The sequence below is a fragment of the Brachionichthys hirsutus genome, chromosome 20, assembly GCF_040956055.1.
Source record: "Brachionichthys hirsutus isolate HB-005 chromosome 20, CSIRO-AGI_Bhir_v1, whole genome shotgun sequence".
NCBI lineage: Eukaryota > Metazoa > Chordata > Actinopteri > Lophiiformes > Brachionichthyidae > Brachionichthys > Brachionichthys hirsutus.
Window position 1 is genome coordinate 3914075 of NC_090916.1, and position 27715 is coordinate 3941789.

The 27715-nt window shown below is 43.0% G+C and overlaps 3 protein-coding genes across 3 annotated transcripts; 1 reads left to right on the top strand and 2 right to left on the bottom strand.

The window, feature by feature from the left end:
- Positions 1 to 3761: 3761 nt before the first annotated feature.
- Positions 3762 to 9159, bottom strand: stx7l (syntaxin 7-like). Its single transcript, XM_068753699.1, has 10 exons — positions 9115 to 9159; positions 7574 to 7667; positions 7304 to 7373; positions 7042 to 7132; positions 6784 to 6921; positions 5705 to 5751; positions 5531 to 5621; positions 5323 to 5395; positions 4895 to 4977; positions 3762 to 4604 (listed from the first exon to the last, which is right to left on the bottom strand). The coding sequence occupies exons 2-10, from the start codon at positions 7656 to 7658 to the stop codon at positions 4509 to 4511; spliced, it is 774 nt and encodes a 257-aa protein (XP_068609800.1). The 5' UTR covers positions 7659 to 7667; positions 9115 to 9159; the 3' UTR covers positions 3762 to 4508.
- A 1072-nt stretch (positions 9160 to 10231) lies between these two features.
- On the top strand, positions 10232 to 12174 carry LOC137909524 (protein LEG1 homolog). The gene is made up of 8 exons (XM_068753990.1): positions 10232 to 10439; positions 10587 to 10670; positions 10745 to 10818; positions 11033 to 11137; positions 11421 to 11539; positions 11638 to 11779; positions 11859 to 11955; positions 12026 to 12174. The coding sequence occupies exons 1-8, from the start codon at positions 10232 to 10234 to the stop codon at positions 12172 to 12174; spliced, it is 978 nt and encodes a 325-aa protein (XP_068610091.1).
- Positions 12175 to 15257: 3083 nt separating this feature from the next.
- On the bottom strand, positions 15258 to 27310 carry dpf3 (double PHD fingers 3). Its single transcript, XM_068753581.1, has 12 exons — positions 27207 to 27310; positions 21558 to 21718; positions 20517 to 20624; positions 18600 to 18733; positions 18319 to 18414; positions 18053 to 18125; positions 17613 to 17654; positions 16445 to 16585; positions 16236 to 16364; positions 15979 to 16091; positions 15480 to 15561; positions 15258 to 15325 (listed from the first exon to the last, which is right to left on the bottom strand). The coding sequence occupies exons 1-12, from the start codon at positions 27308 to 27310 to the stop codon at positions 15258 to 15260; spliced, it is 1251 nt and encodes a 416-aa protein (XP_068609682.1).
- Positions 27311 to 27715: the final 405 nt, after the last annotated feature.

Below are 27715 nucleotides of genomic sequence, written 5' to 3' on the forward strand. Positions count from 1 at the left end.
ATTTAAGCTGCAGGGAAATCCATGCAAACTGCAAGCAGCTATTGCCATGGAGGAACAACAAACAGAAATGATGGAGATTTGGTTCCCTAATTACCTAAAATATGCAATGTGGATGTGGAAGTCATCCGGTTTATTCTGCTCGTGTGTTTTTCCTGCTTCCCCAAGATCCTCCAAGTGAAACTGTAGTAGTTCAACAGGAACTTCTGACCGAAGCCAAATCCTTCCAGTCCCTTCATGACAAACAGCCACAATTTATGACCCACTATTACAGAAACCAAGAATCAAATACCTGCCAGTGTACAAACCCAGGCTCTAATTCCTATGGTCTCACCATGGTGAGGCCCCAGAGCTGAAACCCAAGCGCTACACAACAGCAGCTGAAGTGCTGCATGTCCTTTGCAGCTAGCACGTGTCTCGTGTGTGTGTGTGTGTGTGTGTGGTCTGACCAGTGCCCACATCCTTCCACAGCAACAACATGGCCACCTACGAGACACACATCTCTTCCTTAGTTACCTCCACTCCCTCCCCATACCTCCATCCTCCATTCATCATTCTAACCGGCAGTGAGATGACTGGAGGTCGTGACATCTGTTGCGCTGCATAAGGTTTGTTCGGCTCACTTTTTTTTTTTAAACCTGGTTCCTCTATGCAAACAGTCTCCCATGCATATTGGGGTATGATCTGAGGTCAGCAAACCAAGATGGTATTTAACACGAGATGCAGCAGGAAGCGTTTCCTTTTACAATCGCCTTTGTAAAAAAAAAGGTTTTTGCAAATCACAGGCAGGAGATTTCAACACAAATACATTGATAAAGATGAGGATGATGCAGTTACACAATAGCAGACTACATGTACCTTGTAGTCAAAGCTACAGACGGATTCCTCTACACTGACACACCATTGGAAGTTGACATCGTATTGCCTTCCCTATTCCTGCATTAAACAGGGGAAAGATCAGCAGCAGCTTCAACTTGATCCTTCGTGTTTCAGGAGACTGAGGTTGTGGAAACATTCTGCTCTATTTGCACTGTTTTTATTGTGTAATATATTTATCATCCTTTACCCTGATGCTGCTCTAACTTGTCATCTGTGCCGTATATGTCCCTTAACTGTGTCTTGAGTGTCCGCTATATGTTGTGGAAAATGCTGTAAAACAAATTGCCCTCCGAGGGACAAATTCAATAAAAGTGAAGTGATGTGAAGTGTTATCGTACGACCTTTTTGTGCAGACAATGACTTGATGAAAAGAGTTCCGCACCAGGATAAAAAAAAAAAACTCAATGTGATAAAAGAGGCTTAAAAGCTGAGGAAAACTGCAGCTGGGTGATAACTGTTTGGAGGCTGATTACTTTTTTACATTATCATTTGATCAAGCTTTAATATGGAAAAGATTGAATAGCAGCTACTGGATCAAACAAACTGATACTTCTAGATATCATCACGTGAGGTCAGAATCCAGGGTGAAGAGCGAGTATGATCTTTTTGCTACTAATAGAAATAAAATAGACATTTCGACTTTGGTACTAAAAGATTAGCTGCTCTGATCCTTTGAGCACGACGGATGCATTGCCCTCCAGCTTCCACCAGCAACATTCTCACTGCAGGATTCAACTTGAGTTTTTGTCGAAGTTCCAGAATCAGCATCTCCACTGACTCGATGTCAGTTACTTGTTTTTCAATGCAGAAGAAATAAACAGCTCTGCACAGGTGTCCTGTGGTTTTCTTTAAAACGGCAGGTGAGTGCGGCGGTTTCCGCTCGCTGCGGAGCTTCCTGTCGCATACCTGAGAGCTACTTCCTCTGCAGAAAAACATCAATATTTACCAGAATACATAGAAGCCTCTAAATCCAAAACCCCCTTACCCGCTAGTATGTTGTTCTGTTCTAATGCCAGTTGTCATCCCACCAGTTCCAGCTCCACCACATCTTTATTTATGACTTGTTTCCCACCCTTAAATATTCCCTTTCAGGGAGAGTGCACCTCAAGGATGGCATTTAACGGCAAACACACTGCATTCCTCCTGCTGAACCGAAACTGGACTCCAAAGTAAAGTTTACATTCCTGAGCTGCAGGGGATCTGAACTGGACCTGAGGATTTACTACTCAGGGATCGCACCTAAAGGCTAGGAAGCTCCGCTACAGGTAAGTTTAAAGGATGTTGAAAACACTGGCTAATTTACGCAGATCTTTATGTCGCAACATTTCACTTTTAACTTGAACCCTTCATCAAATCGGTGAACATGATGGTACTTCAGTGGTCATTGTGATATTTTGTCACTCATGGGCACCATGTATTTTTAGTTGCTGTTAAAATGCAAAATGTACCAAATCGACACTGGTGCAATGTCTATATTATTCTCTATATTCTCAGGGCTTGTAATTATTTATGTTATACATGAAATCGCAGCGAATCTAGATGTTGTTATAACAAGTGTACTTCATGTCTTGAGCAAGCTCACAAATCAGGCTCAATTTAATAGGATATAATTTGGATATAAGTGATTTATTTAGGATGTTTAACGTCTAACTTAAGTCACTTTTCAATTTAAATAACTCTGTAATGCTGAATATATGTTGAATCAACAGCTTCTATCAGTACAATTGTCCTAAAAAGAGCTGAAACCCTGTTATCCTGGAGGAGAGGAGAGGAGAGGAGAAACAAGTAAGCAGTCTAGCACTGCCCCCTGTCGGCAGGCATTATATTTGACCAAATGTAACTGTCAGTAAGATGTGATCAGACTATGAGTGTGATGCTATTGCAATTTAGAAATTTTAAATACAGATTTTCATTATGAAAGAAAAATCATGCATTTATTTAGTCATTTAATTTAAACTTGTAACTTTCTCCTCATTTATTATGCTAAATAATAAATACATAATAAACCTAACCTAACCCCCCCCCTACCCCCAATAATGTGTTTGCTTGTCATCTGTGAACAGAAAACACAAATTAGTTCACTGCTATTTAACTGTCTAATGTGTTTTTGCCTTCAGGAATTACCTTCAGGGTTATAACATATAAAGCTATTTTCAGATCACTGTTGGAAAGTACAACTAATTGCTTCTAGTTCTGTCCTCCAGACTTTTTCAGCTGTGACATTTTGTTTTGGAGGAAAGTCCAGCTCAGCACTCAACAGCACCCTGTTCATTACTCTGTGCAACGAGACCAAAGTACCCCATGTCCTACCGATTGCCCACCTCAACCCCTTTTCTGGCCCATGGTGATGCATTCCCGAAGCTGCATCCAAATCCTTCCACTCTCTCACTCTGCCCAGGAAAGTTTTGCCTTCTGCGTCATAACAGCCTGCTACTTCCACATCCAGGTCCAACTCCATCCCCGTCTGTCCTCACATAAACACGCAGACTCCTGCCTGCCCAGTGACCTCATCCCCTCAGGATTGCCTCAGACTAGTTTCTTTCAGTTTACGAGTAATCATGATGACATATAAAATGTTTTTTTAGACTGTTTTAACAAAAGCTGTACCGCAGAGCTTTGTCGCGGATCCTCCTTTATTTACATGTGTTTGTTTTAATATTTAGATATATTTGTGTCGTATAAAACACATATTTTCATTCTGAAACATGTTCATGTCTGAATCAGCTGCAATATTGAACTAAAGGGTGTTAGCGCTGACTTTAGCACTGGAGAGCACTGAGAGTTCAAACGCCGCCTTCTTTATGCCATTAAAAGCAACAGTCCACTGAGAGTTTTACTTATGACTCACAAACCATAGAAAACCATCCACAGAATTTGAAATCACATTTATTATCATTATTAGTGTCATAGTTATTTAACAGAAAATTGATTTCTCTGATGCCGATTACTTTTCTAAACACATTTTGAGGAAACTTAAAATTTGACAACCACAATAGTGTCAGCTGCAATTTGATCTGAGTTACAGGTTTATTTTATCTTTATCATAAGTGAGTACTTTAAATATTCTGGATCACCAGATCTGGATCACGACATCAGACTCTGGTAAACCTTATACGGAGAAGTCAATACGGATTTTTTGTCCGACTATTGTAGCCATTATAGTTTATATATCTCATAGTTTATTCTACACATGTCAGTATTCTTTTAATATTAATATTTAAAGTGTTAAATAAAGCAACAGCAGCAAAAAAGACATGCAAAACGGCAATTTTCTGCATCACCACACCCAAAGCCTAAAATGTAACTTCATTTCACATAAAGGAGTGAGTAAGGCTGCAACTTAACACACCAATGACTGATCTGTGTTTGTGTCTCATCCTGGCAGTCCGACAACTTTTAAACTCAAACTGAATCTAAGAATAACGCTGGCAGTGCTGGTTTCCGCAGTGAAGGAGACATCCGCAATATTCTAAAAAACAATATGCTAGTCAAAGAAGGAAACAGTCCCAATGAATCCCTGCATGACGGGGGGGTGAGGGAAGATGAGGATAGCAGAGATGATGATTACTCCTTTGTCCAGGCTGGTGACTAAACACAGCGATGTCGGGGAGAGGAGGAAGAGGTTCGGGTCCTCACGGCCTCAGAGAGGCCCAAATGATGAGTCCAATAGCAACACCGACTATAGCCAACACTACCAGCACGAAGAAGATCTTCTTCCGAGAGCTCCGCTGGGGGTGGAAAAGGAGAAAGGCTTGAGTAAAAAAAAAGCGCTGAATAATATAGACTCTTAATTTAATAAAGAGAAAGGCTGAGTCATTCTGCAGGCTGCGTGACGGCTTGACTCACAGGTGAGATCTAGTGGCTCACCTTTTTTTTGTTTTTGAGTCAGCTTTCTCTCTGTCTTCATCATAATGCTAAACTAAGACTGTGGTTTCGCAAGTGAGTCCACAATGCAGGAGGCGTCGCACAAACACAAACTGCAAAAGGCCCCTAATGGAACCAGTTAAACCAGTTTCACCTGGTGGTCAGCAGCCCGGGACAGCTGCTGCGTGCCTCGCTGCACCTTCACATCTGCATTCTCCACATTGGCCTCGATGCTGTCTGCAAGACGAGCAGGAAACACGCAGTTAGCTTAGCTCATAGCTCCCCGACCAGACTGCCAAATGCACATATACGGTAGCTATATCGTATTTGTTTCTGACTGAGCTAAGCTAGCCGTTTTCCCTTGTTTCCAAACCAAAAAGCTGCCGGCACCAGCTTCATATTTATTCAACAAACACGAGAGTACATCTCCATCATTCTTATCAGACTCTCGACAAGAGAGCATATAGGCTTATTTAAAGTTCTTTAAACTACTCTCTTAACACACCGGATTAACTCGTTCCTGTCCAGGTATTTGCAATGTAAACGGAACAGGCAGGTAAGCGTTTGGCAGGTGACACCCACCTATTATGTCTCCCTGCTCGTGGACCATCATCCCCAGGTCCTTGAAGATGTCATTGACGTCTACGATGTCGGACTGAATCAGGCGATATAAAGCAAGATGGTTGAAATAAAAGTCAATTCTCTTGTCCATGTCTCCGTGGTGAACATTAAAACAGAGCTGGACATATTGGTTGCCATGGCATTTAGGAATACCGATTCATCTTCGTACCTCCAGCTGCTTAATGGCTGATTCTCGCTCCTGGATCATCCTCAGGTCCTCTTCGGTGATGGCCTCGGTCTGAGCCTGCATCTGGGAATCGCTGCAGGAACGAATGCAGATGAAGTTTGTAACAATGACAGCAATAGAAGAAAACAGAATAATGATTTCGATTAGTGGACCTACATTACGAATGGAGAAATATTTCCAAAGCTGTCTTCAGACTGACCTCCCTGTGGAAGGACATTAAGGGCTTTAAAAGAATGTACGGTACTGGAAAAGAAAAAAGGGAAGTCGTGAGAACAACTGTTGAATTGACACGTAGTTACATATTAATATAACTGTAGGCACGTAAATGGACATTCATCTGGTTCTTAAAAACGGATTCATCTTGTTTCCATTATTTCTTATGGGAAATATAGTTTCGGTTTTCTGGTTATCCAGTTTTCAGTATTACGGAACGAATTATGCTCGACAACCAAGGTTCCACTGTATCAGCAATCAAAAAAGAATATATATATATTAAAAAAAAATGGGATGTGATCCTCGATATCAAAACAACTTATCCTCCTCCTTATCAGCATAAATATGCAGATAGAGAAACGTTTCTGTGCCACGAGATAAGCAGCCAGGGAACAGTTGCCAAGCAAGCCGGTTCTCCTGAGGGAATCTGTGCCGCAAACAATCACAGTGAATGTGAACAAAAGAGGGAGAAAATCTGTGAGTTGCTCCATAAATGTGAGTCAGAAAGCTTTGACAAAAAACAAAAACTAAATAAGTTAAGAGTTTCTGGGTTTGGCAGGTCAGGGCCAGAGCGCCTTCCAGTTTCTTTGTTTCTCTAATATCGTGCTATTTACACAGGAGCTGTGGTTTCATGTTCCTGATGGTAAAGCTGAATGTCAAAATGTCTGAAATGCACACAATCGACCTTCTTTAATAGAATCTTATGATTCTGCAGCAGCACAGTGGACAGAGCTTCCAATTCAAACAGTTGCCGTGGTTTGTCTAAAGTTTTGCATGGCGCATGTTTGCATCCTTAAAAAAAATTCATAAATGCAAATTTAGCCATGATGTTGACTTTTATTGTTGATTTCAATATAATTATCATTATACAAAATAAAAGCATAAAGCACAATAAAGGAACTTGATAACTGAAGTGTGTGGACTGGATTATTGATGACTCTCCGTTGTGCTTTCTAATCGAGTCGCTTTCACCGGTCTATACATTGCTCCGTGGCGTCCCGTAAACTCAGCAGATGACTGACCGACACCCTGGAGCTGGCCCGGACTCTGGCCACAGACTCTTTTTCTTTGCTGGCTGCCTGCCGCTGGATCTTTTGGAAGCTGTTCAGAGCGGCGGAGAAGTCATTCAGCAGTCGCTCTTTCTGGATCTTTCTCTGTCGCTAGGGAACACATGGAATAAATCTGTTAATGGGAATCCGATTGATCATTCTGGTGCTAAACCAGTTTGGTTCGAATTTTGACACTGAGCAATAAACATTCCAGAATTGGGAGGTAACCACCTGATCAGGGCCAACAGGAAGCGCCGTAAATGACTTCATTAATCTGTCAGTCTCCTTCGCAAGCTGATTGCCTTGCTGCTGATTCTGTTGCCTGGTGACCAGGAGATAAACAATGAATACCAATCATCGAGAGAAACACTGGCTACACCTGAAGTAAATATGTGGCGGAGGAAAGTCGTGGTAACTTTGTGGAGACATCAACATCCGACTTAAGATGCACGATCAGCACGCTGTTTGGAGCGCTCGTGACCTCATGACTCACAGTGTCTGCAGATGATGGCTGGTGTCCTGCTCTGTTCCCAGCAGAGCGACCGACCTCTGCAGCTCAGAGGCTAGAGGGAAAGAAGACCGTAAAGTAAAGAAGTGGCGCCACACATGTTAACATTTAAGTGGGTCAAAGCTTGTAGCGACTGATGATGATGGCTTCTGAGATGAAGGAGCACTGTTGTTGTGCCCATGACATCATCCTGCTGCATTAAATGCAGGTAATGCGTTTCCCTAATTGCGTTGGTGTGTGCAGCGTGTGCTTTACTCAGTAGTGTCAGCTTCTGGATGTTGGAGCTGATGCTGTGCACCAAAGCACTGGGATCCTCTTGAATCCCCGCTTGGTAGGCCATGACGGAGCGCTGTGAGGACACAACAACACAAGTCAGGCACAGATATTACCAAAGTTATGGGTCAAATGTGAACTAATCAGGAAAAAAGGAAAACAGTTGAAATGATTTTATTAACTTTATTCTTTGCTGTAACAGCTTGATCTCATGGGGCAGCAGCAGAAGAGCAATGGAGCAGTTTAATTTAATTTAACACTAATTGAAATTCACACACATTCACCATCAAAAAGGCTGCTGGCAAGGTTCTCACAATGTTAAAGGAGGCAAACAATAAATACATCAAATTATAGACATCCACTCCAAAATGATTGGTTTCTTCCTTGGCACATCGTCCCACCCAGTTTCTTGGTAATCCATGAAGTAATGAAAGTGTCATTGCCATAAATGGGTGAAAAAGATCCCATTTTGCATTATTCTCTACATATTTCAGAGAACAAACAGTGAGAAGAAGAAAAAGAAGAAGAGAAAAATAATCTTGTATTTAATAATCAATAAACCTTACTACAAGCCTAAACCTTCAAGAAGAAAAATCTGACTAAGTAAATAAATAACCAAGACAAATTACAAAAAAGCTCACGCTATTAAAGCCTGTGTGTGAGTGAATGTGTGTGTGTGTGTGTGTGTGTTGCGTGTGTTGTGGGGGGGTAATCATTGATCCTTATTTATAACACAATAGTAGACAGATAATAATTGAATATTGGTTGTGGTGCAGACAAACCTTGTTTTCCATTAACTGGGATTGTGAAGGAGCAACAACATGTAAATGTGTCAACAGAACTAAAACGCACAAACGTGCTGAGAGTTTCAGGTTAATTAAAAGACCATTTATAGCAATAATATATAGTATAATGTCCCGTTAATGCAGCCTAACAGGGTTCGGGCTGGAACCTTTAGCAGAACCCTGTTAGAACCCTGTTAGAACCCTGTTAGAACCCAGACTTCCTCCTCCACAGAGGACACTGAAACCAGGGCAGGTATGCAAATGAACACCTGATGTGAGTCTCCGGGATTACCAGCCATGTTATCGTGAAGGACCGGAATACATACTAATGAATATAATTACGCTCTCTGCCTTAATTAAAATCGTGACGCATTCACGGTCCGCCGGAGCGTTTGAATGCGCGCAAGCGGGTATGCGGAAATCACATGAGCGTCACACAGACCAGAAAAGCGTATAAATAATCTGGATTTATTTACTCATGGGACGTCTCTTTGCTGTAATTTGATCTTTACTACAACATGCAGCTGGTGCTTAAACCAACAATCAAAGTTACGGCGCAATTTGAGATTTTCTTTTTATTCTTTTCAATCTGTCGTTTAAAGAACAAGAATTAAAACGACAAGATATTTGCTCCTAGAAGAGAAACGGTAAAAACACACCCCGTGTTTATCGTTCCGATGATACAGTATTGTTTTTACAGTTCGGTTGTTCGGATTAATCTAAGAGTTTTGACTTTACCTTTCTTGTGACTTGCCTTTGCTGTTATTTCCTCACTCCAGGCCCCGCCCCCCTCCGCGTCACGTGACGCCCGGAACAGAGGAGGAAAAGTCTCAGATGAAATCAGTTTCCTGCACAACAAAGGGAGGATTGTTAGCATTTTAACTGGAACCTTATGATGCAAAGACATTTTTACTTCCACATGACCCACAATTTAAAAGAAAACAGAATGCAACTTCATTTGCAAATACCTGTTTGTTTGTTTTTTACAGTAGAGAGACAATATATAATATTCAACAGATCTTCGGGCCTAACAAACTAAGGAGAGAGAGAGAGCTTTACTTATCTGGATTTCATATACCGGTAGTGTCTTTCTGTATTACCCGGTACTTGCAAGGGAATAGATCAGCAAGTAAAGCAAAGTTCAATATGTAAAAATAAGTACGACTAAACCAATCTGTCATTTTGGGGGGGCAAAAAGGGTCTAAACTGCCTATGTGGAAAGAGATTTACTTCATTTTGCTCTGAATGATCAGACAGGCAATCTAATCTTTGGGCTGCTTGTTCTTTTGAGCCCCAGGTGCGTTTTGTTTGAGTTGGCTCAGTGAAACAGGAATTACATCAATTTTCACGTACTTTGGCTTCATGTTCTTGAAGGTTACCAGTTACCGCAGCAACGAATGCTCGTGTTTATTCTGCGGGTTACACTTAAGTTCAGTTAACTTAATGGGATTGTTTCTTGTTTCTGTTCTACTTTCAAATGTGGAAAAGAACCTAAACGTAGAGTGACTGAATCGTGGTTAAAGTTCATTGATTGTGTCAACTGATTGTTTGGAGTTATTTTGTGTATTTTTTTTTCTCTCAGCAGTTGCAGCACCTTTACAGATGCAATATCTTATCCGAGCGCTAGCAGGGCTTTCACTTGTAATCCGCTGAACTGGCGGATCTGTTTGTGTTTGTTTTTGTGGGTCAGAGAAGGCAAAGGCCTACCAAGAGTATATAAACCTTCATGACGACATCCCACCCCTGTGATCCCTGCTGCTCAGTTATGCTGCATTCAAGGATCCTCTGCCTCCTCCTGGCATGCGCGGTGTCCCTCAGCAGCTCTGCTGTTTTCCAGCAAAATAACTTTCCCATCATGTGGGCACAAACGACCAGCCAGGTGAGCGACCTGCCGATGGAAAACGGGCTCCGGATTGTCAACCCCTGGAACTTCGTCCACCATATGAGTCTCTACCGGCTGATGATAGACGCTACAGCACCCTATATGCAAGTCTTGTGGTCCAATGCTACAGACAACCCCATGTGGGGACAGCCACTGCAACTGGGATGGTTTTTCACCTCAGGTAAGTTGCTTCCATGGCATGTTTTCCTTTCACAAAATATCAATACTGAACCATTTAAGAGCAATAACAAAGCTATAGTTATAAAAATAAAAAAAAATAAAACCCTCAGAAATGAAAGCTTTTTAGCTGACGCTGTTGAATCTGCAGGACGCCTTGCTGACCCAACGGGCGCCTCAACCTGTGGCCTGCAAGCTGACCCCGCGTGTGTCTCCGCTCAAAGCTGGTGGGCCTGTAAGCAAACACTCACAAACACACAAACATGCACGCAGTCTGCGCTTAAACAAGACCGTCTGTCTCTCCGTCAGGTGTGAATTACTTTGGCATCGCGTTGTCTTTCATGTCTGCTGCTCAACAAGGCCTGTTCGGAGAGAGCGTCCAGGTAATTGTGTCAAACATCATGGAACGCTTTCATCTGTAGACCAATTGACTGATGTCTCTGTTGTTCTCATGGCAAGAAAGAAAATAAATCACTAACTAAAAGCTGCACGTGTTAATATTTGCAAGTGCAGGTTGTTTTAATGTAAATCTGTGGCCTCTCACTCGTTGTTTCGATGCGTATTATTTCAATTAGGATGTCTGTTTATGTTTTTTAGGTTCAGATGCAAGTGCCTGAAGGTGAAGGAGACTATTGCACCACATATGCTGACTGTGCAGCTCGCTACCCGGATGCCGTCGCGAAGTGGGATGCCTTTTTTCAGGTGCATGGCAGCTGCAGACAAAAGCAATCAATTGGACTGAAAAGCGAAGAAATGTCCCCTGAAAAAGTGGAATTTAGGTGTGTTCTGGAAGCATTTCGATACACTGATAAAATAAATGGAGTACTGTACTTTCACACTGATGGGGAAGACAGTAAGAGACAAATGCAACTATGGAACTGCTGGGTCTAGATCTAGAACACTTAGAGACTATCCCATGTGATTGATTGACATAATCTTCATGAAAGAGAGAATATTCTAAGACATTGCTCTTTTGTATTTAAAGGCTCTGAAGTCTGTGAATGAGTCTCTTCTTCCTGAGAATGAGGAGAAAGACGCTCTCCTTGGTTTCTACTGGGAAGCGCAAACTGCTTCAAATCACGCCTCTTCTGTTTGTAACAGCAGGTGCAAAACCGTCTCTTCCTATTTACGCCAAACGCCTGCCGGTTGTAGCTTCATATATATCGAACTGGAGCCAGTAAAATCTCTCCTCTCCCCTTCAGGAGGAGCCACTACTCCTCTGCGGAGCAGACGTTTACGGAAGCCTGGCTGAACTCGGCCCAGTACGTCTCTGCATGTCGTTACCATTCCACTTTGGAAAAAGCGTCCTTGTTCTTAGCCCCTATGCCCAGCAGAATTTTGCGGGTACGTACCCTCAGCTTCATCGGTCCGTTGAAGACATGGCATTTTATTTTATTATTCTATGTCATATCTGCCCATCTAGGAGGACGACAGCGCGCCTAACATCAGTGATTTGACTCTGGAGGAGAACCGTATGCTCAATACCTTCAATTGGCTCAATTCCATTAACAATTTCTTTGGTAGGTACACACACACACACCTCATATGACAGTTTAATTTATTAATTTATTTATTCCTGCTGTCTACCAGGTGGGAGGCTGTTGAGCATGTGGAATCGTTCCATGTGTTCAGTGGCAACGAGGGAGAACGGCAGACAGATGTTGGAACAGCTGCTCCTGAATCCCAGCTTCGCCGCGTCCTCCTTCCTAACCATTGTCAATAGAATGCGTGAATGCTGATGACATCAGAAATAAATATTGCTCTGGTATTACTTATTGGAAATTTCCACCACCTCACCTACAGTACTAAGAGAAATAGCCGATTACCTCCGCCGAGGTGAGGCAGAGGTTAAATCACCGCCTGCGTTTGTCTGTCCGTCCGTTAGCAAGATTACTCAAATAGTTCTGGATGGATCTGGATGAAATGAAATCGGGAATGTCACCAGGAACAAATGATCCAGAAGAGATCCTGGATTCTGGATCAGTTTTAAATATTTGTCAACATTACTTTCAATGGAGCTTCAAAATTTGTTCCTCAATATCTCGGTTGATTATTGGCCAATGTTTATGGAATTTGACACATTCATGTAAGGGGGGGGGGGGGGCTCTAAATCTCCACTGAGATTCATCCGGATCGGATCCAGAATGACAATGTGTAATATTACTTATCTTTGAAAACCACATTTACGGCTACAATATGATTTGGAAGATGAGTATTAATAGTAACTTTATTCATTTGCTTCATTTATTAACATTTAACAACATTTTTAGCTACTTAAATATCAGTACGTAATAGTATAATCCCAGCTGACCTCAGACAGGAGGCGGGTACACTCTGGACAAGTCGCCAGTTTATTGCAAGGCCACACAGAAAGACAGACACCCATTCTCGCACACATTCACACCTACGGTCAATTTAGGCTGACAAATTCCCCTCTGTTGCTTGGTTTTGGTGGGGGACCTTCTTGCTGTGAGACAACAGCGCTACCCACTGCCCCACCGTGCTGCCCCAGTTGAATATTATAGTACTATTATTAGAGTACATATTTTTTTATTTGTTTGTATTGCAGCATTATATAATAAATAAGGTGATATCTTACTTATACTAATTCTTTTATAGCTATTTATTATTGTTAATAGTACAAATATTTATTTCCACTAACTTATATTTGTGCTTGTAACAATTGCATACAGATTTATATTGAGTGTGATGGTAATCAGTTAACCAACATCCGGACTGAGAAATCTAATACTTAAGCAACTGCTGAGTTATAACGTAGTAAGAGTGCCCCCCAGTGGCAGATTGATGTAAGTACAACACCATCATGAGGCAATGTGGCATAGCATAAAGTTCCACTATCACAATAACATTACATTAGAAATTTAGAATAAAATTCTATGTATTTAGGGAAAATAAATTGACTGGCTTGTAACCTTCTGTGGCGAATTCTGAATCCCCATTTTTGTCACTGGAAAGAACATCCACGCAGAGATGCAGGGAAACAAATGGAAGACAGGAATACATGATGGAAAACTCAGAAACTCAGAAACAACTGATACGTTTCTTCTTATAACAGTTTATAATGAACTTAATGGCTATCTAGAAAGGCACTCAGAGAGCGCAGACCTCCGCCGAGCAATGCAGGATCTCTTCTGGATCATCACCAAAATGTAAATAACATGACATGCATGCAGAGAAACAAAATGGAATGGAATAGTCTTTATTTCATCACAAAATGTATCTTTAACAACATACAACACAAAGTTTAACTCAATGTAGGCAACGACGTCACATATGAACAAAACTCTTCAAAAGAGGGAACTATGAGCGTTTTGAGCTTCATGGAAAAGCCCAATAAAAGGCTCAGGTTATTAACACCTTGTCGTTTATCTATACGAGCTCGTGATTGTCTGTATGGGGGGAATTAAATATCAGAAAGTCTTCAAGCTCTGTCCTCCAATCAAAGAATCCTGTTTGTTGATATTGGAGACAAGGCTGACTTGACTCACATTTGGCAAATTATGCTTTGATAAATCTGCCTTATCACTGTGAGCTCTATGTGCTGTGAGAACGGAAACCCTGTCAGTTTGGATCAATAAGGAAACAAAGTGTCTGACTCTGGTGAGGCGTTCATGATTCAGCTCAGATTGATATGATCAGAAAGCAAGTCGGCATCTAAAGTACGACCAGCATGAAATCGGCTAAAGGGGAAGAAGAGGTCAATGGTCAGAACCAAATCCAGCATTTTATATAGATTGATATATTGATTGTGGGCTTGTAAGAAAAATATCATTAGTATTTTTCGGAGCACAAATACATAACAATATTTTTCAAATTCAGTTTTTGCTCATATCCAAGTCGTATTCTTTATATTTTAGTCTATTTCACCACTGGTTTCCTCATACTGGTACCAGCTGATGATGTTTATCGTGGGAGAAAAAGCTCGTCCTCGTTTGACCTCGTAATCGCAGTGAAACAAAAAGTCTGGTAACCGATTTACAACAACGATATCCTTGACAGCAACACTGGACCATTGTCAGCAATAAATAAATAAAGACTTTCATTGTATGTAAAAAAGAAAAAAAAAAAATAGACACGTGTAAATTGTCCAGTTGAGCTCTTTTGTATCAGATTAAAAAACACAACCACGCTCCTGTCGCCCACGAACATTCCTCCCCCTTTTCCTCTCGGCGCGGAACGGAAGTTCCCTCTGAGCTCTACCAAACCTGTGAGACGTGACACGAGTGAGTCTGTCCAGATATAAATTGGGAATGTGGCTGTTAAGTGTAAATGCTGTGCAGGAGCAGAGCTGAAGGAGGAATTTAAACAGACGTTAGTCAGACCCACTCGAGACAAGCAAGTGAAACGGCCTCAGCAAACACTGAGGGACTTCCAGAAACTTCTAAATCAAATCCGGGGAGAGCATCCAAGCATTCCGGCTGTCCTGCAGAAAACACGCGTGTCTGTCACGTGCGCACGTGCAAGACAGTGTCAGCTATCGTTTCGCTTTGGCGCCGCGCCATCAGTTTAGTGGTGAGGTAGAGAGACGACTGAGAGGCAGGCCTGCCGTCAGCTGACTCATGGTCGAGATGGCGTTAGCATCTGGAGCGTTTTTCATCCGTGGGGGGGGACTCTGAGAAGCTGCCCCGAGCCTGCTAATGCACTGGTGTGTGTTTTTGTTGTTGTTGTTGTGCGTCTGTGTTTGAGAGGCAGTTTCTTTGCTAATACGAATGCATGACGGACTGTTAATGTAATGGTACAAACATATAAACCGGTGTGTGTGTGTGTGTGTGTGTGTGTGTAGAGAGGAGTGTCCAATCAGTTATGCCTCTCCGTAGGCGGAAGCCTTGTCCTTTAACAGGTCCAGACACAAATGGCAGCTCCAGCTCCCTGCAGAGAAACAAACGGAGATCAGAGAAGCTGAAATCCTCGTCTTCCTCCCGTTTCCATGCACAAGCGTTGCTAGCAGTCTCTGCTAAGTACAACGCAGAACGTAGCTGGTATCGACCAAGCTGCAGCAAAAGGTTGGGGAGGGCCGTGGTACCTTCTGGAGGCTGGGTCATCGGAGGTTTCAGGCAGTACATGTGGTATCCTCTGTCGCAGTCATCACAGAACAGCAGCTGGTCCTGCATCGGCAAAAGCAAAATCAGCATCCTAAACGCACGCATAGCTACAAAAATAACAGTGTAGAGAGTCAGAAGATGAATATTAACACTGATGGGAAAGGATTGAAATCCTGTCGGATGAAAGTCAGGGCGTTTAGCTATAAAAGTGGCCAGTTAAGAAAACAACAACAACAGAGAAACACCATCAGGAGATGATGGAATCGTTTGACTATTAGAAAACTGCATCATTCACTGATATGAAATAGAAAACGACATCAGGGTGTTATTTACGAGTTTGATGTTTGGTTGTCACGTATAGTAAAATAAATATAGATTATTGTCGGACAGGCTGAAGGCAAAGGATCTCCATTAGAGAACCCAGAGATTGTTTTTAGGCCTTTTAGACTTCCCTCTCTTCCATTGTACGATTATACGTACATCGTTCTCCGAGGTGCCGCAGATGCTGCAAGACTTGCACTCTATGCACTGCCATTGGTACGTCCTCACTGCCTGCATCATGTTGTCAGTGAACTGCAGACATGTGGGGTGACCTGGGGGGGGGGGGGGGGGCAGCGATGAGGAGAGCGTTCACAAAGCAAAGTCAGGAGTCTTTGCTCCTGCAAACAGTTTAGAGATGTGTGGAGAAGCTCTGACGTTGTGGAGAAGGTCTTCCGTGTTTTGGAGTTTGGACTCACCGGAGCGTCCACAGTCTGAGCAGGACACCAGCTCCTCGGCCTGGCCTGTCTTCCTGTTGGAGTCCTGGTCTCCCAGGCAGAAGTCGCAGTAGTCGTTGGGAATGATGACGCCATCCGGGCCTTTCTGAGCTGTTGAGAGGAGAAGAAGAATCAGTCTCTTTCTTGAAGCTGACCTGTTGACCTGTGCTAAATGCTCGTTCGCATCTTACGTTTGTGGTTATCCGAGCACCGTGGCGGGGGGGACGGGGCCATCTCTGTTTCCTTTTCCTCCTCGCCTTCCTCCTCTGCAAGATGAGTGTGAGTGTAGTGGTAGCTCAGGCCAGGCCGGTTCTTGTAACGCTTTCCGCACACTGTACGTGAAACAGCGCAGGTTTACTTGAAACGCCGTGCAACAGCTCGCACATGAGAGGAAATCACAGTGGAGCACATTTCATGGACACCGTTTCTCACAGTTTGCAACCTTCACCGCTGTTTTCTGCAAATAAAGATCACGACAGAAAACTGAAAGATCCTCCAAGGTTCTGTTCACACAAATGTGTGATTTTCTACTTTGCTTAATTAGACTTATACAAAAATGCAATTACTTGCAATATAGGGAAATGTTTAAAAAATAAAATGTCTGTAATACAAGCTAAACATAAATAGATTAACATTTGGAGCACCAAGCCAGCAAAACTATACTATGGGATTAAATAGATTCAGACACAGCACCTACTGTACCTATAACAGACCATAATAGGCAGGCGGCGTCACACCCTACTGTCGCTACAGACACCAGTAATAATCAGAAGTCTAGAATGTAATAGTTATAAATGAGCAAACTAGAGTTATAGCCATCGTAGAAGCTTTATATTTATATATATCGTATATTTCTGCTGTTTTCATCGCTTTAACCACTTTTCGCGGTCAATTCCATCCGAGCCGAAATTGAAAACTTTGACCACAACGCTGCCGAGCTCCACCTTCCCAGCGTGAAATCAAATTAAAGCTGATCCATACGGAACATATTGAGACATTCCTTCTACCATGGCTACATCTGTGGATCACATCACAGCTAGCGAGGACTCGGAAAAAAAAAACATGCTTCCCTCGGTGTGAGCAGCTGCTAAAGCAGTATTTGGTGCATGCTTTGCAAAGAGTGAGCAATAAGGCCCACGGAGAAGCTGTGTGTGTGTGGGGGGGGGGAGGGGTCATGCACTGAATTCAGGAAGGGGGGACCCCCCCCCCCGGGCAAGCGTTAAGTCTTAAAGCATTAGATAGCGCTAAGGGATTAGCATTCAGTCAGCCATTCCCACACCAAATGAGCAAAACGGCCAATCATGAACAGGACTGCTCTTCTTGGAGCCTCTAGAAAGACACGGTGACAGGATCAGATACCTTCTTCAGCCTTTTTTGAGTTATGCTTTTGTTTGTATCTATCTGGAACAGAGAAGACACAAAAGCAAATAATAAAGGAAAGACAGGACAAGACACAAAACGACGATGAAAGTCATTTGCTCGAGCATTGGTTATCTCTCTCTGCAGCCCCGTGGCAATCCATTGCTGGGGGGGTGGGGGGGGGGGGTCCTGCCCAAGTATGAAACAGGCATGCTAGTCAGGTCGGGGTTAACGGTATACTCTGTCTTCATGCTGCAGAGGATTGCTCTGAGAACAGAAGGAGGTGGTTTGGACCCTGGCTTTAGTCAAGGGAGGCTTCCTTATAATTCATCATGAAAAAAAAAAAAAGGAAGCCTTTTATTTATTTCAGCCTGATCTGAGAAGAAGAGGAAACACTGTGATTCTGATTCAGATCAAATAGAGGCCGCGCTTTCCCTTACTGTCGCAAACGTAAGGTTTGTCCTGGTCGTCCGTGTTGACAGGCTCCGCCCTTCTGCGACTGGATCCTCTGTTCTGGAAGGAAACGCAAGCATGAGATCGAAACCTCCGACAGACAGATGTGTGACATTTCAGATTTCATTCCAAAGAGCATATTTATAAATTTTTATGTATTTGTTAAGTACTTTTAATTGATCATCGATCAATTGAAGCCCAAAGTGCACCATGTCAGGATCATGATCTGGATAAAAGGTGAACATGAACTCACCTTGCCTCTGTTCCTGTACTTCCTCTTTGGAGTATCCAGTTCAAAGTCTTCATCGTCGTGGAAACCGTCTCCATTTTCCTCCGCTTCAAGAACTCGCTGCAAAAGCACAAGAGCACAGAGGGGTTGGATAAAAAAAAAACAACAATCATACTGATCATTTAACTCATTCGTAAGCTCTTTTTAGGTTCTTGGTGTTTCTATTGCATCCACACAAAGAGAACTCTGACACGGCTACATAAGTACACGTATTTATATAACTCACCCATACTGCGTTTGATTACCTGGATTTCCAGCAACGTCTCCTCCTCTTTACAGACGTTGTTTTTTTTATCCAGCAGGCTGTCCCCCCTCAGGAGGGCCTCCAATGCTGTGGCCTCCCCTGGAGGAACCTCACGCTTTGGGGCCAGTTCAGCTTCTGATTGGGGGTGGGGGGGGACAAAGGATAACAGAAAACATACCGGTATATATCGTTCCATATAGCAATAGCACTTCTTTATTCATTACAGTCTTATCAGCAGTGGCAGGACGAGGAGCAGGAGTCGAGCCAAATGAAAAACTAAAGCTGAACAATAAGCATAAATAAAGGCGGGGAGTGCAGCTCATAAGATTATGTTACACCCCCAATATCTCAGTCTCTCTGTCTTGCTTTGACTTTGTCTGCTTTCATTTCCCCGGACTAACTGCAGCGCTCCATGAAACCAGAATGAAAGAAGGGATTTGGTAAGGAGAATAGGATACCATTCTTATTCACTGCAGAGATATGATCCATCTGTGTCTCCTCCTCCTCTTAGGATTCTCTGCCTATGACACATCATACACATTTCCTCCTTCAACATCCCTCCTTCATCTGCCCTCACCCATTATCCTGTCTGTAGACACCCCCGCCCCCGCCCTCCCGCCCTCATCTTTCCAGGGCAAACTGTGGCCTGAATGTGCTCAGCCAGCAAATTGATCAGAATCCTCTGCTAATCTTAAAGGGCCACTCCGCTGAATTTACCCATCAAATTCAGTTGAGTAAAATCCATCACAGCTCAGGAATGCGGCTCTAATGAGATATGATATACAGTAATTAAATGGTGAAGTTATGAGTATATAAACTGGGCTTTATGTGATATCACATACTAATTATATGCATGTGCCTCTTCATATTTATCATCAGATCAAACAGGGATTTAGCATCGATGACGAGCAACACAGTTGCTAAAGCGAGGCAGATTATATTGAGCCGTGGAGACAAAGCAGGAGATCGTCAACGGAAGGATTTAAATTCTGTGTTCCAAATGTTTCAAAGCTACAGCGCGACAGAGCCGCTGTGTATCTTCAGACATAGAGACAAACCTCTCTGCTCAGGAAGCATGAAATAAACATAAAGCCAGCCTGAAAGAGGGGGTGGGGGGGACTCACATTCCTCTGCCGTGTTATGATAGATATCTGGGCCAAATGGCAGAATTGGATCCCTGCAAAATGAAACTGGGGACTTCTACTCTCAGTACAGTCTACAAAGGCTTCGCTGCTCTTGTTAACTAAAGCAATGATTTGGTTGGTTGTTTCTCTGGGGAGTTCTCAGAAATTCCCTTTGCTTGAAGCAGAATCCATCTTAACGGAAAGCTCAGGAGTATTATATTGCGCCTGGAAGACAGCGAGGGGGGGGGGGAATAAAGGCTTGCCTTTATTTCTCCCCCCTTATCAGGTTGCTGGTGAAAAAAAAAATACAAAATCCCCGATAACACACAAATGCACACCGGGAGACAAACACATGTAAGAAATGCACACACGTCCAACTCATATGACTCACTTACATTCTAATGCCTCATGGCCAAATGATTATAGAGGCCCAGTTGGGGTGCTTCTGTGCTGCAAAAGAGGGCGAGAGTCATGTGTGGGTGTGCACTTATGTGTGAGTGTGTCTGCTGCCAGAGAACAGAGAGAGGGGGCATTGATTCAGGGGAGAGAATGAACCTGGAGACCTGGAGAGAGAGACGGGCTAACCAGAGCCAGATGGCCAGATAGCGAGCGTTAATGTGAAAGAGCGGGCCCAAAGCTCCCCACAGACATACGTGACATCAGGAAGGCACAAGCGTTAAGTATTTTAAACTCCGCTTTGCCTTTAGATGAAGGTAACGGATGCACCCGTATGTGCTGTCCACGCTTGGAAATGCACAGCAACCATCATCAGCCACCAACGTTGATCGTCTCACCTAGTCGGAGCTCACACAGGCGCAGCTGGGGGTCCAGGGGCGGGTGGAGTCGCCTCTTCTTTCTCCAGCAACGAGCAGGGTAGGTGTACATCTGTCCTGCTCCCCGGCCTGGATGCACGCACAGATACACACAAATAAACACAAAAACACATGCAGAGACAACCAATGGCGAGCATACCATTTAAACAAAACTTTCATTGTGATCCGTGTGTGCACAAAGACACACACAAACACAAACACATACAGTGAACTGCCCCCCTACTTTATCAGATCAAGGTGGAAACGCTAATTAAAGGTCCAGATTGTAGGATTAGGGTTAGGATTAGGGTTCGGGGTGGTTGCAACCAACTGAGCACCACTCGCCTCATGAAAAGCACTTGATAGGCCGTCTATATTGGCAGTGTCAGGTTTGTCCATTCGTGGTTACGATACAAAATGCTCGTAGGCATCTGATAATATGGCTTATATTAAATCCTGGACTTTACTTAATATTTCATTCTCGTCCCTTGTGTCTCCTCGCGTTCTGCCATTAAAGCTCAGAACAGTATGGCAAACCTGATGGGGAAGAAAACATAAATGCACACACTATAATGTGAGTTAGGTCTGCCACAAAGTATAGGGTGTTGTCTGGATGGCTGCGCATACAAGATGGAAAGAAGTCTATTTGTGTCCGGCGCTCAGGAAAGAACAGATTGTTCCCTTCGACTGTACAGTCGACCCAGATGAGCGCAAAACATTCTGACTCTCAGTCTCAGGGTAAATCAGCGTGTCGTACCTCACAGAGTTTACAGAGGAGGGGATTACCTAACGGGGCCTACCTAACATCACCTCTACAGCTAGAGCGGAATCATTAGATTTCAAGGAGTCTGCATTGGTGGCCAGATTAATGCATGTTTTTTTTTAAAATCTTTTGACAGAAATGTATTTCTGATTTTTTTCCCTTATGCTTGGCTAAAATAATCATTTCATACATAAGAGTTACAGCAAGAAACGATCCACATTAATTAGAATGTGTCAGTGGTTTGAATTGATGCAGCTTACCTGGCTGGCGGTGGCACTTCTCCATCCAGATGTAGCAGTTGTTCTGTGCAACACCAGTTTGCGAGTCCAGGAAGGGCATGCGCACGCTGCGTTCGGCGCAGAGCCGGGCGTTGTAGCTGCGACAGTGTTCGATGGCCTCCCTGTAGAACTGGTCACCTAACCTGGACACAGACGGAACGACAGTCACAGAACACCACCGGCAAAGACGGAAGAAAAGCCCGTGTTATCCTGTAAGAGGAAGTCTTTCTTTAATAAAGAGATCTGGTTTGATTTGTTTGGAGAAGCATTATTATTAATCACTTACTTCTACAGCTGCCTATTCGTTCAGCATTTGATGAAGTTGCCGATGAAGGTCTATTAGCTCAATGTTAACATCTTTAGGCCAGTTAATGGCAATAACATGTGCTGGGTGTCTGGTGAAATTGAAGTACGAGCCAGCCCGTTGAGCCCTTCAGCTCGATCACCAAACAAATTGGACTCAAATATTACATTTACACCACGAGCAGGTCGGCCTGGTACAGTTCATCACTTCCATTCCTCTATTTGCTGTTAGTATCTATTAAGTGTCATCGTGCAAATTAAACCAGCGCATAGACACAGTTGTTGAGTTCATATCTGATGTGTCTGTTCATGATCACAACGAGCCAGCTGAAGCAGAGCACAGGAAGCACGTCACGTGTAAAACAGTAGCATCAAGCAAAGCGGCTCTGACCTGTGTGTCCGACAGATTTCTGACTTTTAGCATATGTGGCATCTGCTGGCTCAGCTTTTTTGCAGGAAAGCTACAGATGATGAGAGACACAGCTGTGTGTTTGGGTTGTTGTTGTTGTTGTTGTTGTTGAAGGAGGGGGATTGGAGTGTGTGATGATTTTGCTGTCGGACAAACCAGGAGTCGCTGTGATTCTTACAAATCCGAGAGACTTCCTGTCACATACCTCACATTCCCAGAAGTATAGCGCTGGCTCTGGTACCACCATTTATTTATTTATTTTTCCTGGACTAGAGACAAATCTTCTCCTCCATTTGGCCCACTTCTCCTTCCTCTCCGTATCATCTGTATGTTTCTGTCCCACTTTCAACAACAAAGCGCCTGCATCACATCCCCAGGCGGCTCGGGGCGCTTTTGCATAATCTAGCATGTCTCCTGCAAGTTTGTGTTCATGCATTTTGCCTCAGTGAGAGTAAAGAGTCTGTGTGTGTGTCTGTATGACTGCAAAGACCATTTCCATATGGGTTACGTGTCCCGAGACATCCTCCCCCCCCCCGTGAACTCGGTTCAACCATCGGAAACCCAAGTGCATGTCTGCTCCGAGCAATGGCGCTTATGTAAGTTGGGGTTTTGCATGTCAGGGAGAAACATTCCTGTTGGTCAACAGCTTCCTGGATACTGGTGGAATCTACGCTGCTGTGAGTTGCATTGTCTCAATCGTTCCCATAGCAACCTTGTGTATGACAGCCAATCAGTCGACAAGCACAAAACAGATGAGGATCAATGTTTCCTGGTAAAGCTTTGTGGGCTTTATACATTTTCAGACTTGGCGAAGGGGAAGAAGCGGCTCCATCAGTCAGTACTTTTCTATTTGGATGTGTTCTGTCATTCCATTCATGTATTTCTGTCAGTTGTACGTTACTCACAGCACGCTCTCTCATCTGCTACGCTAAACAGAATGAGTCATCATTGAAAGAAGTCAGCACTAGCGTAATAAATCACTATCATGCTTCTCTCTGGAGTCATGTTTGGGTGAACTAAATCTATCTATCTATCATTTTAAGAATCCATTTCATTGTAATTCAAACATTTTATGAGCCAAATAATTATCAGTTCAATTAGAAAATGCTTTGATGTTTTTCATTTCTTTTCTGGGATTAGAATTTTTGTGTTTCTCTCTTTATAGTGAAAAACCAACAAATTACCATTTTGCTTCCAGCATGGCGGGGGGGGGGGGGGTTCCCTGCTGAGCATAATCGCACCTTTGTCAATCATTTTAATGAGCCCTCTGCTTTGAAGCAGCATCCAGGCTAACACTCTAAGACCCCTGAGACCCTCAGACAAACCGGCAGGACAGACACAGAATATTACAAATAAAGACATACAGTATTCTATTTATGCTTTGTTCGCGTTACGTGAACCTTGAACGCATGAGAGATTCATTCATTTACTTTTAGCTACTGCATCTCTTAAGTTTCACAATTTTAATTGCAAATCTTTTTCCTGTGACCTCAATTGGAAAGCAGAAACTCACGTTTACAGAATAAAGTGAAAATTGTCTTTGACCTTGACAATTCTGAAACGAACGAAGCCACTGCTGAGCTGTGTAACAAATTCTACCTTCACAGCATTTCTCAGCACGTAGAAAATAAAGGGATGGCTCAAATAGGTTAAAATGCCCCAAAGGTGGTGCAGGGCAGGGCATAGGGGCAGTTTGTAGGCTGAGCAGAGGGTAAAAACAGAGAGGAGGGAAATGAAGATGAGGAGGAGCTAAACTGGCAGGACGTGAAGGAAAGGGGGGGGGGGGGGATATGTCCCGGGGCACATGTGTTCCTTTTCAAACCATGTTACGCTCATTCTCTCTCAAAACTACCAACACGCACATGCATGCGCACACACACAAGCTTGTCCATGCAAAACAGACACACAAAAGGAATGAAGGGAAAGGTGTAGAGTGGAGGCAGAGGAGGGGGGGGGGGGGGGCAGACTAGGAAACGATGTTGCAAAGAAACCCACATTCACATGCTATTGCTTTGTTCTAGTGGAAAGGTGATGTTATAAGGATGGGGGGCTGGGGGGGGGGGGCTGAGGTAAAAACTCAGATTCAGTGTGGAATCGCTGAGAAAATGTGTCTCCGGAGGAATATGTGAAAAATAACACTCGTGTCATTTCCCCACCCGCACATATGAAAACACACAGAGAGGGAAATGTGCCAGTTCCATTTGCAGAGCAGGAAGGAAAAGAGCAGGATTGATCACCGCATGAAGCTTTCTATAAAAAAAAGGAAAAGAAAATCCTGGCCATTTAATTCCCCACGCCAGGAAACCATTCCCGGACATTCCCATTAACCAGGCTCAGATAGACAAAGGCCAGAGTTCGCCCCTCTGCAGAGGGTGTTGTATAAATGCATGCAGTAAATGCAGCCAGACGGATACCCCCCCCCCCAACGTTCATCATTCACTCACGCTCCCTAACGCATAATGGGGGAAGGGCAGGAAGCTACACAACCAACCATGCATGTAACAAACATATATACAATATAAAAAGCCTCACACATGTTGACCGCATCACACGCAAACACACACACACACACACACACACACAAAGCAACCATCTCCTTTAATCTCATCCCACATCCTCTCAATCATTTTACCAAAGCAGGGAATGAACTTGGGCCTGCTCATCAGAATGCCATCCCAATGCTGAGACATAATGCAACATCTCTGCACACGAATCACATCCTTCATTGAACCTCTCGTGTCAGCTGTTCATTTCGTCCCGCTGCACAGGCCGATCAGATTTCACGCACAAAGCACCCTTTTGTTGAAACGAGCATTAGAACGAATCCTAAGTAAGGACGCTTAAAGACGCGGCCGGACGTATCGTGAGTCTGCAGCGTTTACTTCTGCCTGATGATGACATCATCGTTGGGAGCTGAGTGCTGACAAAAAAAATAAAAAATAAAGCAGGCAATGATTATAACGACATCCTTATTGAGTGCATAATGATTTACCATCCCCATCCTGGAAACAGATGACAAGCTGGGCCTATTGTTTCAAACACGCACACACACGCACACACACACACACACACACACTGCAGCCTGAAGACTAGAACTCAACAGCATCTCCCACGTCTCGCTTTTAGCGCACCGCTTCATATATATATGACCTTACATTTGTTTGGGAGGCTAGAGTCCTGCCTCCATTGTACAGATACACATATTATATCCCAGATATTGGATGGGGTTGTTATGTGTGGGGCATCCAGCCATATATGATGGGCAGATGGGGGTTCCCTCCCTCCATTCCCTCCCTCTGACCCAGCATCAGTCTGTCCATCTCTGCGTGTACCTCTTCCTCTCTCAGCAGATGGACCCAGGAGAATACCGGGACGCTCTTATTAATCTGCTGCTCTACATGTTTAACGACACACACACATACATGTACAAAATACACACATTTGACCTATCTGCATGCTCCACATTATAATCCGTTTTGGTAGAATACAGCAGCTTAGAGACTTTTCGTAAGTGCTGGGTCAACAGAACACGGAGCTCTATAAAACAAGATCATCATAATTTTTTCTTTTCTTTTTTTACTTTTCTTTTAATGTTTAAAAAGATAACTTATGTTTGAGTTCATTGCATATCTAAAAATTGTAGGCTAGTACTATTACACACCTGGACAGAACTCAGAGGGCGTACTGGACCTCCAACACTATGGTGACATCACCATGATAATGTCACAAACGTGCTTCCTGCTGGATCTGGGAATTTGTACTTTGATTGGCCATGAAGTAATATTTTTACATGGTATTGGGAAAATTACATTTTAAAAAAAGACATTTCACAGTGTTTAAGAACGTGGAAAAAGTGATCAAGAATCTATATACGGCTACAAGTCAACATTTAATCAACACTTATTCAGCCAAAGATCCATGCAAACGAAATCTTTTATCAAAATCTTTTTTGACAGCTTGTCCAGGATATCTTGCAGACAAACAAAAAAAAAACATACAAAGGTGATCAAACAACTGTGCAAACAGATCATTTATGAGCTCAAGCTGTGTGAGGTTTAATGTAGCTGCTCCAAACTTTGATTTGACTTATGCTCAGCAGATTTTGGGATGGCTAAACTGTCGCACTCTGTGCATGTCCCGTGACTGGTGGTAAACATCTGCTGTCGCCAGCATGAGGAGGACAGAGATTCATTCATTCATCAGACCGAGCTGTACGTTAATGCTGCGCAAACAGAGGAGGCATCTATGTTGCTAAAGGTTAAATTGAACACACAATTTATGCAGCATGTTTGCATTACTTTTTTTTATTCAGTAAATTTATCATATGTTACAAACAAATCTGTTCGTGTGTCTATTGGTAATATATGACGATAACAATATTTATCTGTTTCAAAGTCTCAAAATACGCACGTTCCTTATTCCTGTATTGCATTGCAGGTTTTCCGCTACATGAATGAAAAATGATTAATCCTCTATTATTCTATACAATAATCTGATATGCACTGAGGCGTGTATTCAACATCCGCTGATAAAGAGTGAGCGAACCAAGAGTCGCTCTCTATTTGTGCGTGATTGCATGATTTTATTTATTTATTGCAAGTTCAGCCGACGAGCAATGACAAAACACATGCAACCCCCCCAAAAAAGAGAATGTGAACAATCGCAACTTTCTGCAAGAGTGGACGTTTTACACGCGGATTGGAAATGCATTTGCGTGCACATGGGTTTGAATTGCAAATGTAAAACACATGCAGTCAAGCTAAATGCAAGAGAAATGTCCGAATGCCTGAGAAAAGTGTTTTGTTTTGTTTTATTTAATGAAACTTAATCGCGCTTTGGACGCTGATAAATACTGTGCACATCAAAGCGTGCAATAAAACTATTCAATAATTGCATAGAATATTTTTAAATATACTTACGATTTCAAAGGATTATGAATGACAGTCGCCATTTTACTGCTAGACTGAAATGTAATATTCAAAATCTCGATGTAGTTCGGGACCCTTACGAAAAAAAAACACATAGGCATGCACACATTACGTATACACGCGCACACACACACACACACACATTGGCACACGACAGCCAATAAGGTGTGGGGCTATGTGCGCTCCGCCAATAGAGCAGCAGCATCAAAACGCTGGGCGTGGCTTCGGAGGAATCTGTCAAAATCAATGTTCTCGTCCTCCAAGTAAAATATAATGTAGCGTAGTATTGTCATAATTTCATGAAATTAAATTAGTTCGTCATCATAATTGCAAACATCGCTGTTTGAAATAATTTCAAATGGTTAATTTGTTATAATTTTTTGATGTCCTTCCACCATCATGTAATATAACCTGTTATTTTTAGATAGATAATTTACAATTTGTAAAATCGGTAATTGACCGTCTTTAGTAATTTTCCCAAGAGGGATTAATAAAAGAAT